General features: G+C 53.8%; 1 protein-coding gene across 1 annotated transcript in view; it reads right to left on the bottom strand.

Moving 5' to 3' along the window:
- Positions 1 to 15,763, bottom strand: part of LOC133346240 (macrophage mannose receptor 1-like) — a 54,274-nt gene extending 38,511 nt beyond the window's left edge. The window contains exons 1-8 of the mRNA XM_061557779.1: positions 15,632 to 15,763; positions 13,515 to 13,903; positions 7,395 to 7,600; positions 6,347 to 6,542; positions 3,916 to 4,089; positions 1,824 to 2,000; positions 748 to 861; positions 124 to 282 (exon numbers count right to left, since the gene is read on the bottom strand). Coding sequence (XP_061413763.1) covers positions 124 to 282; positions 748 to 861; positions 1,824 to 2,000; positions 3,916 to 4,089; positions 6,347 to 6,542; positions 7,395 to 7,600; positions 13,515 to 13,578 — 1,090 coding nt within the window. The 5' untranslated portion in view covers positions 13,579 to 13,903; positions 15,632 to 15,763. The remainder of the gene's footprint in view (positions 1 to 123; positions 283 to 747; positions 862 to 1,823; positions 2,001 to 3,915; positions 4,090 to 6,346; positions 6,543 to 7,394; positions 7,601 to 13,514; positions 13,904 to 15,631) is intronic.
- Positions 15,764 to 15,975: the final 212 nt, after the last annotated feature.

The raw sequence follows: 15,975 nt of genomic DNA, 5'->3' as shown, positions 1-15,975 counted from the left end.
ATGCGTGCGTCTTCGTGCCCGCGGTTCTGCGTGTCTGTCTGTGTGTCACGCGGGCACACAGGCACGTGGTCTGTGTCTGCGTGTCTGTGTGTCTGTGTGTCTGCGTGTCTGCGTGTCTCTCACGGGGTGGGAGGCTGGGCGCGGTGGCATTGGTCGCTGCTTCGGGCAGGCGCTGGTAGCAGATGTAGGGCAGCTTCTCCGTGCAGCGCACCACCTTCCACAAGCCGTGCGACTCCGGGTTCAATACCCCGCAGCTCCCCTCGTCGTCACTCGTGGGCGGCTCTGGGTGTGACAACAAAGGCATTATCGCCACTACTACCATCATCATCAGCATCATTATTACCATCATCATCACTGTCATCACCATCATCATCACCACTACCATTATCGCCATTAGCATCATGATTACCATCATCATCACTGTCATCATCACTACTCTCATCACCACCACCATCATCACCATCATCATAACCACGATAATCATCACCACCAACATCAGTATCATCATAATTACCGTCATCAGCATCATCATCACCATCGTCACCACCATCGCCGAGTACAGCATCATCACATTAATAACATCATCGCATTAATAACAACAACATCATCATCATCATCGTTACCATTCACAGTTGCTCCCATGTGTCCGTGCACCCACACGCCCTGCTCCCCGCGTAACCCCACACGCCCCCCCCCCCCCCCACATTGCACGCGCCCCCCCCCCCCCGTCCCACCCCAGGGCCTCACCCGACTCCCAGTGCACGCGCGTCAGCGCTCGGCCGTCGCTCCACTGCCACGCGCCCACCGTGTTGAGGCGGTTGAGCCCCATCCAGAAGAGGGATTCCTTCCTCAGCATCGCCCCTGCGGGAGGCAGAAAGGGGAGGGAGGCAGCGAGCAGAGGGAGCGATGGCTGGAACTCACTCCTAAATTTAAAACTCGTTTCTTTAGAAACGCTTTGCTTTGTGTGTGCTTCCCCCGGCACCTCCGATTAGCACGGTCGGCTATGTACGGCGCGAAAGAAGTTCAACCTGCATCCATGTACGCACGCGTCTGCATGTGAGTTGAACATGTTTCGTACAGCAACACATTGCGTTCTGTGGCTTGCTGATGCCGCTGCCACCTCTGTTCAGGCTATCACGCACTCCCGCTCATCACGCAATCCCGCTCATCACGTACTGCCGTCCACAATGCCGACCCTCCCCCTAATGTACACATCGCAGTGGTGGGCGACGTTGGCACCACCAAGGGACCAATCGAGGACGAGGCGGTCCGCTTGGACCCCACCGCGTGTCAACATCGCACGGCCGGTGCGGGTTGCCACCTTTGCCGCGAGAGATGCCAGAGCAGCCCCCCGAGTTCCAGATGGTGCGAGTGGGCGAGTGAATGAGCGCGGTGCATTATGGAAGGAGTGAGTGTGAATAAAGTGAAATTCCTAACAAAAAAAATACCGTGATAAATCCGAAAATCGGTTACGCAATATGTTACAATCCGAAAGGTATCTCTGAATAGAGTTGTGCCTGCATGTGTGGAACGAGTGTGCGGATGTATGTATGTTGATGTATGTATGTTGATGTATGCTTAACTTCTTTCGCACCGTACGTAGCCAACCGTGCTAATCGAAGGATCGACTCATCCTCAAATGAGTACCTGGTGCGGTGCGTGAAAACATCGCCACTAAGGAGACAAAGGCGGCCGGGCGTGGTGCTGGCCACCCACCCCCTCGTGTGCCGTGCCGGCTTTCACAGGTGCTCGCTAACAGCACTTGTCCCTACAGTCTAATAAGGCTACACGGGGAATCTTTGTGTTTGTGCGTGAAGTCTCACCGGCGAAGTAGACGGCCTCGCACTCCCCCTCGACGCTCAACAGCTCTGCGCCCTGCAGGGCGCAGCTGGCGCGCGCCTCGTGCCACGTGAGGCGCGCGCCCTCGTTCACCTGCACGCACGCGCGCGACGCCGCCTCCAGCTTCCACAGCTGCGGGCAGCCGCCGTCCTCGGCGGGCTCTGGCGGAGGGCACGGAGGGCAGGGCACGGGGGGCACACGCAGGGAGAAGAACACGCGCGCATGTCAGTGAGTTGGTGTGGTGGTTAAATTTCGATTTAAAGCTTTCGTGACTGCAGGGATTCATCTTCTTGGTTCTTTCGGTAAAGTCACGTAGAATGGAAATACTAAAAATAAAACAATACAATTTATTATGTTTTATTTTTATTATTTCCATTCTAATAAAACATAATAAATAATAAAAGTTATTATGTTTAATTTTTATTATTTTATTATTTCCATTCTACGTGACTTTACCGAAAGAACAAAGAAGATGGTGTGGGGGTGTTAAGTTGTGGGGAGCGGTGGTGGAGCGGTTAGCGCTACGCTGCGCTACGGAACCTGTCCGCTCGGGTTCGATTTCCCGCTCACGGCCAACATCGGTGACGATTATCTGAACCGGTCATGGGCCTCCCCTAGGTCGAGTCGACCTCAAATGAGTACCCGGTGCGACGCGTAAATATCGCCACTAGGGAGACAAAGGCGGCCGGGCGTGGTGCTGGCCACCCACCCCCTCGTGTGCCGTGCCGGCCTTCATAGGTGCTCGCTAACAGCACTTGCCCCTACGGCCTGTTACAGGCTACTATGGAGGTGAATGAGTAGTTACGTGACTGAGTGTTGTGAATGCGTTTGTTTGAATGAGCGTGATCGAGTTATCAGATGATTGAAGTGAGTGGTTTGGTGAGCGTGCGAATGAGTGAGTGTGACGAAGTTGGCGTGTATAACATACAGAGGAGGGGGGGGGGGGTCTTTGTGTTCAGTATGACCGAGTCACTGGTTGAGGGGGACAGCTCAGAGGGTGCGTGCACGAGAGAGGTTGAGAGAGCGGCTGTGTTGAGGGGTAATTGAATGAATGAGTAATTGAGTGAATTAAGAGTCAAGTGAGTTTGTGAGTGATTGGGTGTGATTGAACAACTGAGTCAGCGTGTGTTTGAGTGTCTCTCTGCGTGTCTCTGTGTGTCTGCGTGTCTCGCTGTGTCTCTGTGTGTCTGTGTGTCTCGCTGTGTCTCTGTGTGCCTCTGTGTGTTTGAGTGTCTCTCTGCGTGTCTCGCTGTCTCTCTGTGTGTCTGTGTGTCTCGCTGTGTCTCTGTGTGTATGTGTGTGTTTGAGTGTCTATCTGCGTGTCTCGCTGTGTCTCTGTGTGTCTCTGTGTGTCTCGCTGTGTCTCTCTGTGTCTCTGTGTGTCTGCGTGTCTCGCTGTGTCTCTGTGTGTCTGTGTGTGTTTGAGTGTCTCTCTGCGTGTATCGCTGTGTCTCTGTGTGTCTGTGTGTCTCTGTGTGTTTGAGTTTCTCTCTGTGTGTCTCGCTGTGTGTCTGTGTGTCTCGCTGTGTCTGTGTCTCGCTGTGTCTCTGTGTGTTTGAGTTTCTCTCTGTGTGTCTCGCTGTGTGTCTGTGTGTCTCGCTGTGTCTCTGTGTGTCTCTGTGTGTTTGAGTTTCTCTCTGTGTGTCTCTGTGTGTCCGTGTGTGTTGAGTGTCTCTCTGCGTGTCTCTGTGTGTCTGTGTGTCTCTGTGTGTCTCGCTGTGTCTCGCTGTGTCTCTGTGTGTCTGCGTGTCTCGCTGTGTCTCTGTGTGTCTATGTGTGTTTGAGTGTCTCTCTGCGTGTCTCTGTGTGTCTGTGTGTCTCGCTGTGTGTCTGTGTGTCTGTGTGTCTCTGTGTGTCTCGCTGTGTCTCTGTGTGTGTTGAGTGTCTCTCTGCGTGTCTCACTGTGTCTCTGTGTGTCTCGCTGTGTGTCTGTGTGTCTCTGTGTGTCTGTGTGTCTCGCTGTGTCTCTGTGTGTCTCGCTGTGTGTCTGTGTGTCTCTGTGTGTCTGTGTGTGTTGAGTGTCTCTCTGCGTGTCTCCGTGCTCCGAGTGAGCGGGCCGCTCCGCTCGGCACTCACGCGCCGTCGGGCAGTATCCCCACAGCGCGTCCTGGTCGTAGTCGAGCGTCGTGGCGCACCACGGCAGCCCCGTGCGGCTGTCCACGGCCGTGCAGCCCACGTACCACGTGCCCTTGTACCGGTAGGGCAGGTGGCAGGGCTGCCCGTGGCCCGTGCCGAACAGCGTGGACACCGCTGTCACGGGCGAGACGGCAACCGACAGACGCGCAGAGACATTCAACATTCAAGCGAGAGAGAGGGGGGGTGGTAGGGGGTCGGGGGGTTGGGGGCCCGCCCCCGTGGTTTTTGATGTTTTATCGATGGCAGCAGCAAAAGGCGTCTCGAGCCGCGCCTATCGGACACGCAGGATCCCAGACGTCGTCGTTGGCCAAAGCCGTTGATGCGGTCCTGCTAATGACCAATGATTGCCACCTACTGCACATGTACCCCCACCCACAGCCCCCACCCCACCTACCCACAGCCCCCACCCACAGCCCCCACCACACCTACCCACAGCCTCCACCCACACGGGGGGCGGGGGTAGGAGGGGAGGGGCACGGGAGGGGGCTGCACATGGAAGGGGGTCTTCGCCCGAGATTGAAGGCACCTCGTGGTAAATTAGCGGTAGATTTAAAGTGCTTTACAACATTAGTACCACCGGTAAATGTACGGTAGAGCTACTTAGGGTCGCCGCGGTGGCGAGATGTTATCTCAGGAGGTCGTGGGTCTGATCCCGACCCTGACGCCTGCTGCTGTATTTATTTGGACTTTGCGTGTCTCTCCCTCTCCACGTGGTCGCGTGGATTTTCCTCCGGGACCTGCGGTGTTTCCCTCCACAGTTAGAATCAACAAGGCTGCTGCTGTACATTTCCACGTGATGATTTGTGATAGCCAGTGCCGCGTCTGAAGAAAAGAGCGGCGTAGCTAAGTGGGTCTTACCAAGTCAAATAAGAACAATAGTTTAATACTTTAGTCGGTAACCAATGCCAGGAGCCCACCGCGCCACCAACGATATCTGCCCTCCGCCAGATCCAGCAGCAGCTGCTGATGCGTCTCATGATAAAAGTGTGTTGGGTTAGATCGCGTGCATCTAAATGTGTCGTTCACCCAGACACCGTCCGACGCAGCCAATTTGTGGGTTTACTCTCCAACACAACGGCGGTGTGGTGCTGAAGCATAAACTAAGTGGCACGTTCTGTTTACGTGACTGCAGATATTGTGATCTATGTAAACATGACTCCTTGTAAAAAAGGTGTCAGTTTTGTTGCCAGATAGAAGAGTAAAAAAAACAATTATCATATTTGTTACTGGCAAATGAGGTTCCAATGGTACGTGACGTGTTGTTTACGCGACGTGTTGTTTACGCGACGTATTGTTTACGCGACGTTCTGTTTACGTGACGTGTTGTTTACGTGACGTGTTGTTTACGTGACGTGTTGTTTACGCGACGTTCTGTTTACGTGACGTTCTGTTTACGTGACGTGTTGTTTACGTGACAAACCTTACTGATTGGTTGTGTCGGGTGGTGGTGGGTCAAACGACACATTTATATATTTACGCGATCTAATCCCAAACACCTCTATTATGGCTGGTTGTCGTTGGCGACTTAGGGGCCGTCCATAAATGACGTCACGCGATTTTGGACGATTTTTGACCCCCCCCCCCCCTCGTCACACGGCGTCACAAAGTCAGACCTCCCCTCAAATATGACGTCACAAAGCTCTGCCCCCCCCCCCCCCAAAAAATATGCTTCAAATCGCTTTAAACTATTGTCATTGTAGTGCGTATTTAATGTGCCGCTGCACTTTGATGTTGTAGGAGAAAACATGTATTAAAAAGTCTATTTAATTAAGTAGAACGTGTTGTCTATATTTATTTAAAGTTGCGCATTTTGATGTGACGTCACATTTCACCCCCCCCCCCCTCGTCACACATCGTCACAAATGTCTGACCCCTCCCCAGGTGCGTGACGTCATTTATGGACGGCCCCCTAGCGGTTCCATCGTGAAGCAGGAGATTAGTGCTGGATGCAGCGGTCGCATTTGCGAATGTGATTTGTAAATTTGATCATTACCCGTGTATCGATAGTTCAATGTCCATGTGGCCATTGTATCGAGACGACTACAGCTGCTGTGTGGTGTTATGTTGGTGTGGTCTGGGACCCATTGTTGTTGTTGTTGCTGTACTTGCTGCCTTGCCCAAGCTTGACAAAGCGGACTTCGTTAAACTTTATTTATTCAGTATTTATATTTCGTTTTTTGTTGTCGTGCGGTTTGCCATTCTAACTCGCTGACCGCGCCCATACTGGGCATCTGTGGAAACAAGAGCATCATAGCTCATCGGATTCCACGCGCTGCAGTCTCTTTAACGTGTTTTGTTGATGATTCTGAGCTGCGGTTGGCAGCGATGTGCCGTGGTTGTGCGGGTTGGGGGAGGTTGGTCAACCACCCACGTTGATGCTTGACGCTGCACGGAGTCTGCTCCGAGCCGTGGATCCTCCAGCTGACGCCCCCCGCGCGGCCCAGCGACAGCTGCCCGCTCTGTATCGTCAGGGACAGCACTTGCTTTTTGGCCGCCATCAGCTCGCTGTCGCGACACTGCCACTGCTGCTGGCTCTCCTGGGACGCAGAGCACCGCTCCACCGACACCTACACGCAGCAGCAGCAGCGATGTCGTCATTTGTATTGTTATCAACAGCAGCAACATCCATCATTGTCACAGTCATAATGATTATTATCAGTAGCAGCTAGAACAGAAGCAACGTCATCACCTCCGTCACCGTCAGTGGCAGCAGCGTCAGTGTCATAATCACCGCCGTGACCACGGGGCTGCTACAGCTGATGGCTCTCCTCGAGAGGATCTAAGGCCACGTGGTTGTGAGAGTGAAACTGAAGAGAGCGGTCCCTGCAGGCAGAGCCTTCCCCACGGACACGGCGAATCGGGGCGGCCGCCCTGGGCCCCGCGCTTTGGGAAGCGGGGGGGGGCGCTTCGACTTCACGGTGTCAGATGTCATGCTTCAGATTTAGTTTGAAGGCGTCGGGGGTATGGGGGGGGGGGGCACCGTGCCGAGGAGGACTCCATCTCGACCTTCGCCCTGCTGCCACTGACGTCAACAAAGATCCCCCGTGTAGCCTTAACAGACTGTCGGGGCAAGTGCTGTTAGCGAGCACCTATGAAGGCCGGAACGGTACACGAGGGGGTGGGTGGCCAGCACCACACCCGACCGCCTTTGTCTCCCCAGTGGCGATGTTTACACACCGCACCAGGTACTCATTTGAGGCTGAGTCGACCTAGGGGAGGCCCAGGACCAGTTAAGATAATCGTTACTGGTGTTGGCCCTGAGCGGGAATCGAACTTGGGTCGCCAGGTTCATAGCGTAGCGTATCGCTAACCGCTACACCACCGCTCCCCACCATCACCAACGCAAAAACATCGCCATCGCCGCCTTCCTCCTGCCAGTTTCTCCACCCCCCCTCACCCCCCTCCCTCCATTCACTTACAGCCGCGCTCTTCTTGAGCGCCGTGGCGGTGAGGCAGAGGCCTCGATCCTCGGGGGTCTGGGACGCACTCATGAGGTTCTCGGTGGAGCCCCAGAGCCAGTGCTGTCCCGTGACCTTGGGGTCACACGGCGCCAACTTGAGCGCCTTACTCTGCACGGTCAGGCATTGGCCACCCGCCTTGTTCTCCAGGAGGAAGGTGATTGGCTCTGGAGGCGACAGAAAGAAACAGGACGATGACGGCAGCGGGTTATCGTGTGGAAGCGAGGCTCCATTGCTCACGCGGCATTCTCTGCAGGACGCTGCTAGGCATGGTGTAAAGTACCGAGTATTGTTTGGCGTAAGGCACTACCACTAGAGTGCAAACGATAATAATAATAGAGTACAAAATACACAATTACCAATAATCTATGTGTATCATTATCATACCATATCTTCCTAGAATCCTAGTGCACTTGTTTTTGCACACCGCCAAAAAGACAAAGGTCCCCCGTGTAGCCTTAAGAGAATGTTGGGGAAAGCGCAGTTAGTGAGCAGCACTTATGAAGACCGGGCTACGGCACCACGCCCGTCCGCCTTTATCTCCCGAGTGGCGATGTTTTGTTTTTACTCGCCAGCACCAGGTACTCATTTGAGGCTCAGTTGGCCTCGGGGAAGGCCAGGATCGGTGCCGATAATCTCGCCACTGGTGCTGGCGGTGAGCGGGAATCGAACTCGGGTCAAAGCGTTCCGGACTGTTCCGGCTGAAGTTAAAAACAACTTCCGTGGAAGGAATCAGGCGCAGTGGCAAGTCATCTCGGGATTGAGGCTGAGCGAAGCAGCAGCAGCAGCATCGATAGTGGCCGCTCAGAAACCGAGAACCACGGAGAAGTTCCTTGGGCCAGATCGCAACTATTTTTGGTTTTCTTGTGCCAGGTTGAGACCCACTGAGCAATGTAGTTATATTTTTTATTACAAGTGCCCTGGCCACAAACGATAGCGAAACGAAGTGGCTTATCATCACGTGGACATGTATAGCGGCGAAATGCTCTAAACGCACATTGTTGATTCTAAATGTGGAGGGAAAAACCAGAGGACCCGGAGAAAAATCCACGCGACTACAGAGAGGGAGAGACACCGCAAACTCCAAATAAACAGCAGGGGTCAGGGTCGGGATGGAACTCCATCTCGCCACCGCGACGCCCCTAAATACCGCAAACTTCCGTAAATGTATCAGTCCTACTGATGTTGTAAAGAACCTCAAATCTACAGCTAATTTATCGCGAAGTAACTCTGTGTGCAATCCCCTCCCTGCACCCCCCCCCCGCTCCCCTCCCCCGTGCCCCTTCCGCACGACCTCCTGTATACCAGGCGAGGTAGTTAACATCACCACCACCTTCTTGGTTCTTTCGGTAAAGTCACGTAGAAGGGAAATAATAAAATAATAAAAATAAAACATAATAAAATACAATTCTCACGACGTTTCGGCCACAACGCAAGCAGCCGTCCTCAGGTGAAGAAAAGACAGCATCTGAATGAACACCACCAGGCTTGGCAGCGTATATTTAATCTGGGTTGGAGGGGGAAGAGCGCCTTGACAAAGGAATGTGCATATCAACAGAGGAATTTCGCATATTTATGGAAAATGCAGATATGGGATTAGTCACTACTTGTGGAATGCGTAGGAGGTGGGGGGGGGGGGGGTCTCAAAGTCATATTATGCCCGTGCATTATGTTTATACTTTACCGAAAGAACCAAGAAGATGAATACCTGCAGTTACGAAAGCTTTAAATCGAAAATCACCACCACCAGTGGTGCCCCTTCAAAATAATGAGCGTGTCAACTTGTAACGCTCAGCCGCACAGTCTTCACTCGCCGTCGTAGAGAGAGAGAGGAGGAGGAATGACAGACGAGCATGAAGGCAGCAGCAGCAGCCACGCAGCGGTGATCCGGCGCAACCACAATAATTGCCCAAGTTCTGCGGTCCCCTATGCATGACAGTGTTATCGGCCAATTCACGCGTGTTTATGCATGTTAGAGGACGACACCGGAGCGCCCGAAGGCAAGCCCATGTATGCGAGGGGGCAACCCTCGATCCCATACAGATGGAACAGGTGGAGTCCACATTTTTGCCATGCAGCCTTCTCCTGATGCATCATGGTGATGACACCTCGTCAACGCAGCGTCTGTGTGCGATCCACAAACCCTGGCTGCTGCCTCCACAGTGCTGGATTACGGGCAGCCACGTGCACAGCCGCTGTTGATGACGATGAGTTAATTATAATTCTCTTCATTTGTCTGCTACGTCTGTCAATGTGAAAGACCCAACGCGGAAGATCCCCCGGGGGTTTTTGATCTTCCACGAGGCTCGCGGTCCACCCTGAACCGCACCCGGTGCACAAATCATGGCAGATGCGGATACTCGATGCACAAATCGCGGTGCGACTATGGCCATCCAGAACAGAGGCCGTACAACGTGCAGCGACGCGATGCCCCGATCCACAAACACGAAGTCGACATCGCAGCGACGCACTCCGCTGCCCCTGACGCGGTTATCGGACTTGACCACCTGATTGTGAAATCGTAGTCGCTGCTCTGCATCGACATCAGCAGCCGTACGACAAGAAAATGATGAATTGGCCTTCGAACTGTGAGTCGGGACCTCTTGACCAGAGCAGAATGCCCGGGCGGATGCAGTGACAACAATAGCCCTTTGTGTGCCCAGGAAAGCCTCCCCGAGTCTCAAGATTACTCCTCGCGAGAGTCCTGCTCCATTGGGATGTTTGACCACTTCCTACATTATTGTGTGCGGGTGTGCGCGTGGGGTGGTGGTGTAGTGGTTAGCGCTGCGAGTTCGATTCCCGCTCACGGACAACACCGGTGACGATTTCCTGAATCGTTCCTGGGTCTCCCCTAGGTCGGCTAAGCGTCGAATGAGTACCTGGTGCGGTGTGTAAACATCGCCACTGGGGATACAAAGGTGGCCGGGCGTGGTGCTGGCCCCTTCGTGTGCCGTGTCGGCCTCCATAGGTGCTACTCACTAACAGCACTTGCCCCTACAGTCTGATAGAGGCTACGCGGGTGATCTTTGTCCGTGTGTGTGTGTGTTTCTACTCGAACACAAACACACGCGTGTGAAGTTAAGAGGAAGGGATCTCGTCGTCTTTTCACAAGAGTAGACGGACTCGCCCTTCCTCTGACTTCCCCTGATCCCCCATCCCCTCCCACCTCTGCTCCCCCCCCCCGCCCCCCTATCGCTGACCCCCCCCCCCTCCTCCTACCACCACCAACCCCCTCGCTTCCTCTGAAATCGCTCCCCCGCGAGCTTCCTCTGCAAACAATGAGTCGCGCAGAGCTTCGGGGGCACCCACACACCGTGCCTCCTCCTCCTCATCATCCCCACCTTGTCTATGAATCAAGTGTTCTAGGTCTACCACCACCATCAGCAGCCATTATCTATCCACTGCTCGATGAAGGCCTTGTCCCTCCCGCGCCTCTTGAAATTCAATGCAGGGGCCGTTGCTCTGTTGTGCCTGCGGCATGGGTTGAAGCGTTTGTCAATTGACACGAGGTTAACGCAGCACGGGTTCAACTTATGTGGGCGGCTTAGGGAGGTTATCATCCAGCGGCGGATAGATGATAGATTGTGGCTGCTGCCGCTGAGGATGACTGAGTGAGAACGGAGTACGAGGGCAGCAACAGGAGCGCGTGGAATGGTGGTGTCGGCTCATGCGACACCACCATTCCACAGCAGAATCAGAATAACAGTTATTTTTTGCAGATGTCCAGTCGGAGCACGGGGTTAGAACGTTACAACAAACAAACGATACAAAACACGCTAGGAGCGCAAAGTACAAGAAAGGTAAACAAATCACAAAAACAAATATACAAATAAAACAAAACTATTGTTTATCTCCATTGGAACCTCATTTGCTTACCCTGAGCTCTCATACTCTGATGGTTCATTGTCTTTGAGTTGTGCGCCTTTTGGCGTCAGCTGGTCCAACCCATGTGAGACTAGGCTCTAAGGAAAGCTGCCGCGGGTGTGGACCAATCAACTTCAAGGACAGTGCATACATTATCAGAGTTATGTTTTTTGTTTGCATTCCGACTGCAGGTATTGTGGTCTATGCAAACATGACTCCTTGTAAAAAAAAGGTGTCAGTTTTGTTGCCAGATAAAAGGGTAAAAAAACAATTATCATATTGTTTACCTATCCAGGTAAGGTCCACTGAGCTATGAGCTTCTTTTTCAGAAGCGACCTGGGCGCCAATGGCAGCTCAAACGAAGTGGCTCGTCACGTGGACATTTGCATCAGCAAAATCATCGAAACGCGTGGATGTTGAGTCTGAATGTGGAGGGGAGCGGAGAGGTCGTGCTTCGCACACTGTGCAGTGAACTCAGTCAGCTGGTCCCAGGTTCGATTCCAGGCCACGGCTAACTTCAGCGATGTCTGAACCGGTCCGTCCTGGGTTCTTCTCGCACCCCCCCCCCCCGTCCCCCATGCCCGGCACTGATCAGTCGTGGTAAAGTATGGTGACGCACACACAAAGTGAACCAAAGTCTAAAGGCATCTGCTGTGAAAAGTCTTCATCTCAGCAGTAGATAGACAAATTAATAATTTTGTAAAAAAAAAAACATTGTAACGTTTCGGGCTAGATAGTGCAATGCAATCATTGTCTCTTCTGCGGCCGCAAACGATATCCTTGATTCATCCGGCAAAGCCTCGTCCGAGCCCTTATTACTCGTTTCAAGAGAATCTCGCAGTGGAATGTTTTGGCCACTTTGCAGTCCAACACTCGGCCCTCTCTGCTTCCTCCCTCGCACTGCCCGACTTTGTAATTTCCTCTTCTCCCACCGCCGCCCCCAGCTCTTATCACGACGACCTTGCTCCGCTCCAGAAACGCGCCGACCCTCCACCGTCACACAGTGAGTTGCAGGGCCGTTTCCTTCTGGCCGCTTGGCGTATCGGAGGCTTACTGGCGCCCGTGCCACGCACGCAGTGAACGTGACATGGTTGGTGGATCACACACAGACGCGGTGACCATTCCCCTCCCGTTTGGGCGTCCAGGAGACGTAGCCGGGCTCGCCATGAGAAGGCAGTGCAGGCCAATGTGAACGTCACGAACATCTGATCCATCTGTACGGCATATGCACGTTTGTTGAACTCCTTTCGCACCGAACCAAACGGAGGTGCAGAGAGCCATCCCTCGCATCCGCGAGTTGTCGCCGGGAACTCCGGTTTCCACCCACGTGCATGGACGCTCATTAATTAGTCGATAACACCTTAATATACAGAGGGGATCGCAGAGCTTGGCCGATTGTTGGCCGTGCCGGGTCACCGCCGCGGCTGCTGCTGCCCTCCCCGCTCGCCTGTGGCTCCTCCTCCGGACCGTGTCCGATTCGTCCTCTCTCGACGAGAGCGATGTGTGTACGTACGTTGAACTTCTTCCGTACCGTACGTAGCCAACCGTGCTCATCGGAGGTGGCACAGCGTTACGAGGTGAAATCAAGAAAGCGAAAAGCGGAAGTGGGGTGTTTTTTTGTCGGATGGGTGAGAAAATCTGAGTGCCCGGAGGAAGCTCACCACGCATACGAGGCTAAAACTAAACTTTTAATTTTAGGTGAGGCCCACTGAGCTATACAGCTCTTCTTTCGGAAGCGATCTGGCCACAAACGACAGCACGACGAAGTGGCTTCATCACGTGGACATGCACAGCCGACAAAGACTCTAAACGAGTGACGTTGATTCTAAATGTTGAGGGGAAAAGCGGAGGACCCGGAGAAAATCCACGCGACCACGTGGAGAGAGAGAGAGAGACACGCAAACTCAACATGCACAGCAGGCGTCAGAAGGTCGGGATGTAATTCACGACCTCCTGTACACCAGGCGAGGTAGTTAACATCTCGCCACCACGGCACCCTAAACACTCAACGATCCGCATCGACGGCTTCATTCTCGAGCCCGCTTGCTGTGCTGCCATCCACCGAGGCAACCACTCCGCCCAGCGGATTGATGGCGGTGGTGGTGGTGAGGGAGGGGATGGGAGGGGGTGATGGAAGATGATTTCACAAATCTTTACGTGATCCACCAACCCTTTGCTTTCGCAGAGATCGCGATCCGCAGCGCGCGCGCGCCTTACCTGTCTGGGGGGCAGCTTGCGACACCAGGTGGGCGAGGAGGAGCACACGCAGGAGGGGGGCCATCGCGAGGTTTGGGGGGGGGGGTCGGCGGTGGGGGGGGGGGCTCTGGGGGAGAGAGGGGGGGGGGTGCAAATGTCGAAAGTTCCGGGAGATGAGGAAAGAGAGGGGATGGGGGTGATTGGAGGTGGAGTGGAAGAGGGGGTGAAGAGATGTGAGAGACGTCGGCAGAAGTTCCCTCCTTCTCGCTCTCGCTCTCCCTCTCTCTCTCCCTCTCGCTCCCTCTCGCTCTCTCTTTGACGGGCGGCACGTCCCGTCCTCCCCGTGGAGCTGCACAGGTGCAGGCGGCGCCTTTGAAGCCAAGCTTCAGGTGTTTGAGGCCCGCGCGAGTCTGATGAATCACACGCAAGCGCGCACGCAGAGACGAAGATCCCCGGGTTCAACGTGATTCTGTTTCGTTAGTGAACACCTATTTAGGCAGGCACGACTCACGAGCGGGTGGATGGGTGGCCAGCCCCACGGCCCCAGCCGCCTTTGTCTCCCCAGCGCTGATGTTTACACACAGCACCGGGTAACCGCATTTAAGGCTGAGTCTACCTAGGGGAGGCCCAGAACCGGTTCAGATAATTGTCACACCTTACACACGAACGTGCACACACACACACATCTGACACACATACACACACCTGATACACACACACACACCTGATAAACACGCACGCATTGACACCTGAGATGCACACACACGCGGCACATGCACTTAAGATAAAATACACACACGTACGCACAAAGACAAAGATCACCCGTATAGCCTTAACATACTATTGGTGAAAGTGCTGTTAACGACCACCAAAATTACACACACACACACAAGTTCATCCACCGGGAATAGTCAAACACACATGTGGGATGCACACGCACACAAACACATGGTGCTGAGTTGCACACGAACCTGCACGCCGGAGATGCTTGCACACGTGGGCACCTCACACGTGATATGCACACACACACACACCTTACAGACACGTGCACACACACCTGAGACACACACACACACCACACACACCTTACAGACACGTGCACACACACCTGAGACACACACAGACACCACACATACCTTACAGACACGTGCACACACACCTGAGACACACACACACCACACACACCTTACAGACACGTGCACACACACCTGAGATACACACACACCACACACGCCTTACAGACACGTGCACACACACCTGAGATACACATACACCACACACCTTACAGACACGTACACACACCTGAGACACACACACACACGCCTTACAGACACGTGCGCACATACATATACATGTGCGCACAAGACAAATGTCCCCCGTATAGCCTCAAACGCCTTTTGGGGAAAGTGCTGTTAGCGAGCACCAGTACCACGCCCGACCTCCTTTGTCTCCCCAGTGGCGATGTTTACGCACCGCATCAGGTACTCATTTGAGGCTGAGACGACTTAGACGATTGCCACTGATGTTGGCTGTGAGCGGGGAACCGAACTCGTATCGACAGGTTCGTAGTGCAGCGATCTCACCACTGCGCCACGGCTCTCCATAAATGTGCCACATACACGTGCACACACAAATACACACGTGCACACACAAATACACACGAGTACACATAAACACACACAAACACGCGCACATACAAACACACACAAACACGCGCACACACGCGCACACACAAACACACACACATGTGCACACACAAACACACACAAACACACGAGTACACACGAGGACACACACAAACACGCGCACACACAAACACACACAAACACACACACATGTGCACACACAAACACACACGAGTATACACAAACACACAGAAACGTGCACAAACGTGCACAAACGTGCACACACGCGCACACACAAACACACACAAACACACATGTGCACACACAAACACACATGTGCACACATGTACACACATGTGCACACACAAACACACACGAGTACACACAAACACACACACATAAACACACACGTACACGTGCACACATACAAGTGCACACACACACAGGCGCATACACACACATGTGCATAGCACGTGCACACACACACGTGTACACACACACACGTGCACACACCTGAAGGCAGCTCCCCACGCGGCCACTTCGTAGCTTAGCTCGAGGATTTAAATCAGAAGCGGCGGCGAGCGACTTCTGCTGCTGCTGCTGTTGTCGAGGAAGAGGGGCAGGAGGTGATGGTGATGGTGAGGGGGGGCAGCACTGAGGGGCGGGGTGGGGGGAGATTGGAGAGATGAGAGAGAGGGTGGGTGGAGAGTTTTTGGAACTGGGGGAGCGAACGCAGGCTTCCGAGAATTGGGGAAAAAATGTGTGTGTGTATGTGGGTGTGTTGAACTTTGTTTTCACCGTACGCAGCCAACCGCGCTAATCGGAAGTGCGGGGGATGGCCGTGAGCGGGAATCGAA

This window comes from Lethenteron reissneri, chromosome 23 (genome assembly GCF_015708825.2).
Source record: "Lethenteron reissneri isolate LAM-NWPU_2019-01 chromosome 23, ASM1570882v1, whole genome shotgun sequence".
NCBI lineage: Eukaryota > Metazoa > Chordata > Hyperoartia > Petromyzontiformes > Petromyzontidae > Lethenteron > Lethenteron reissneri.
Note: the sequence above shows the minus strand (reverse complement) of the source record. Positions and strands in the feature narration are given on the sequence as shown.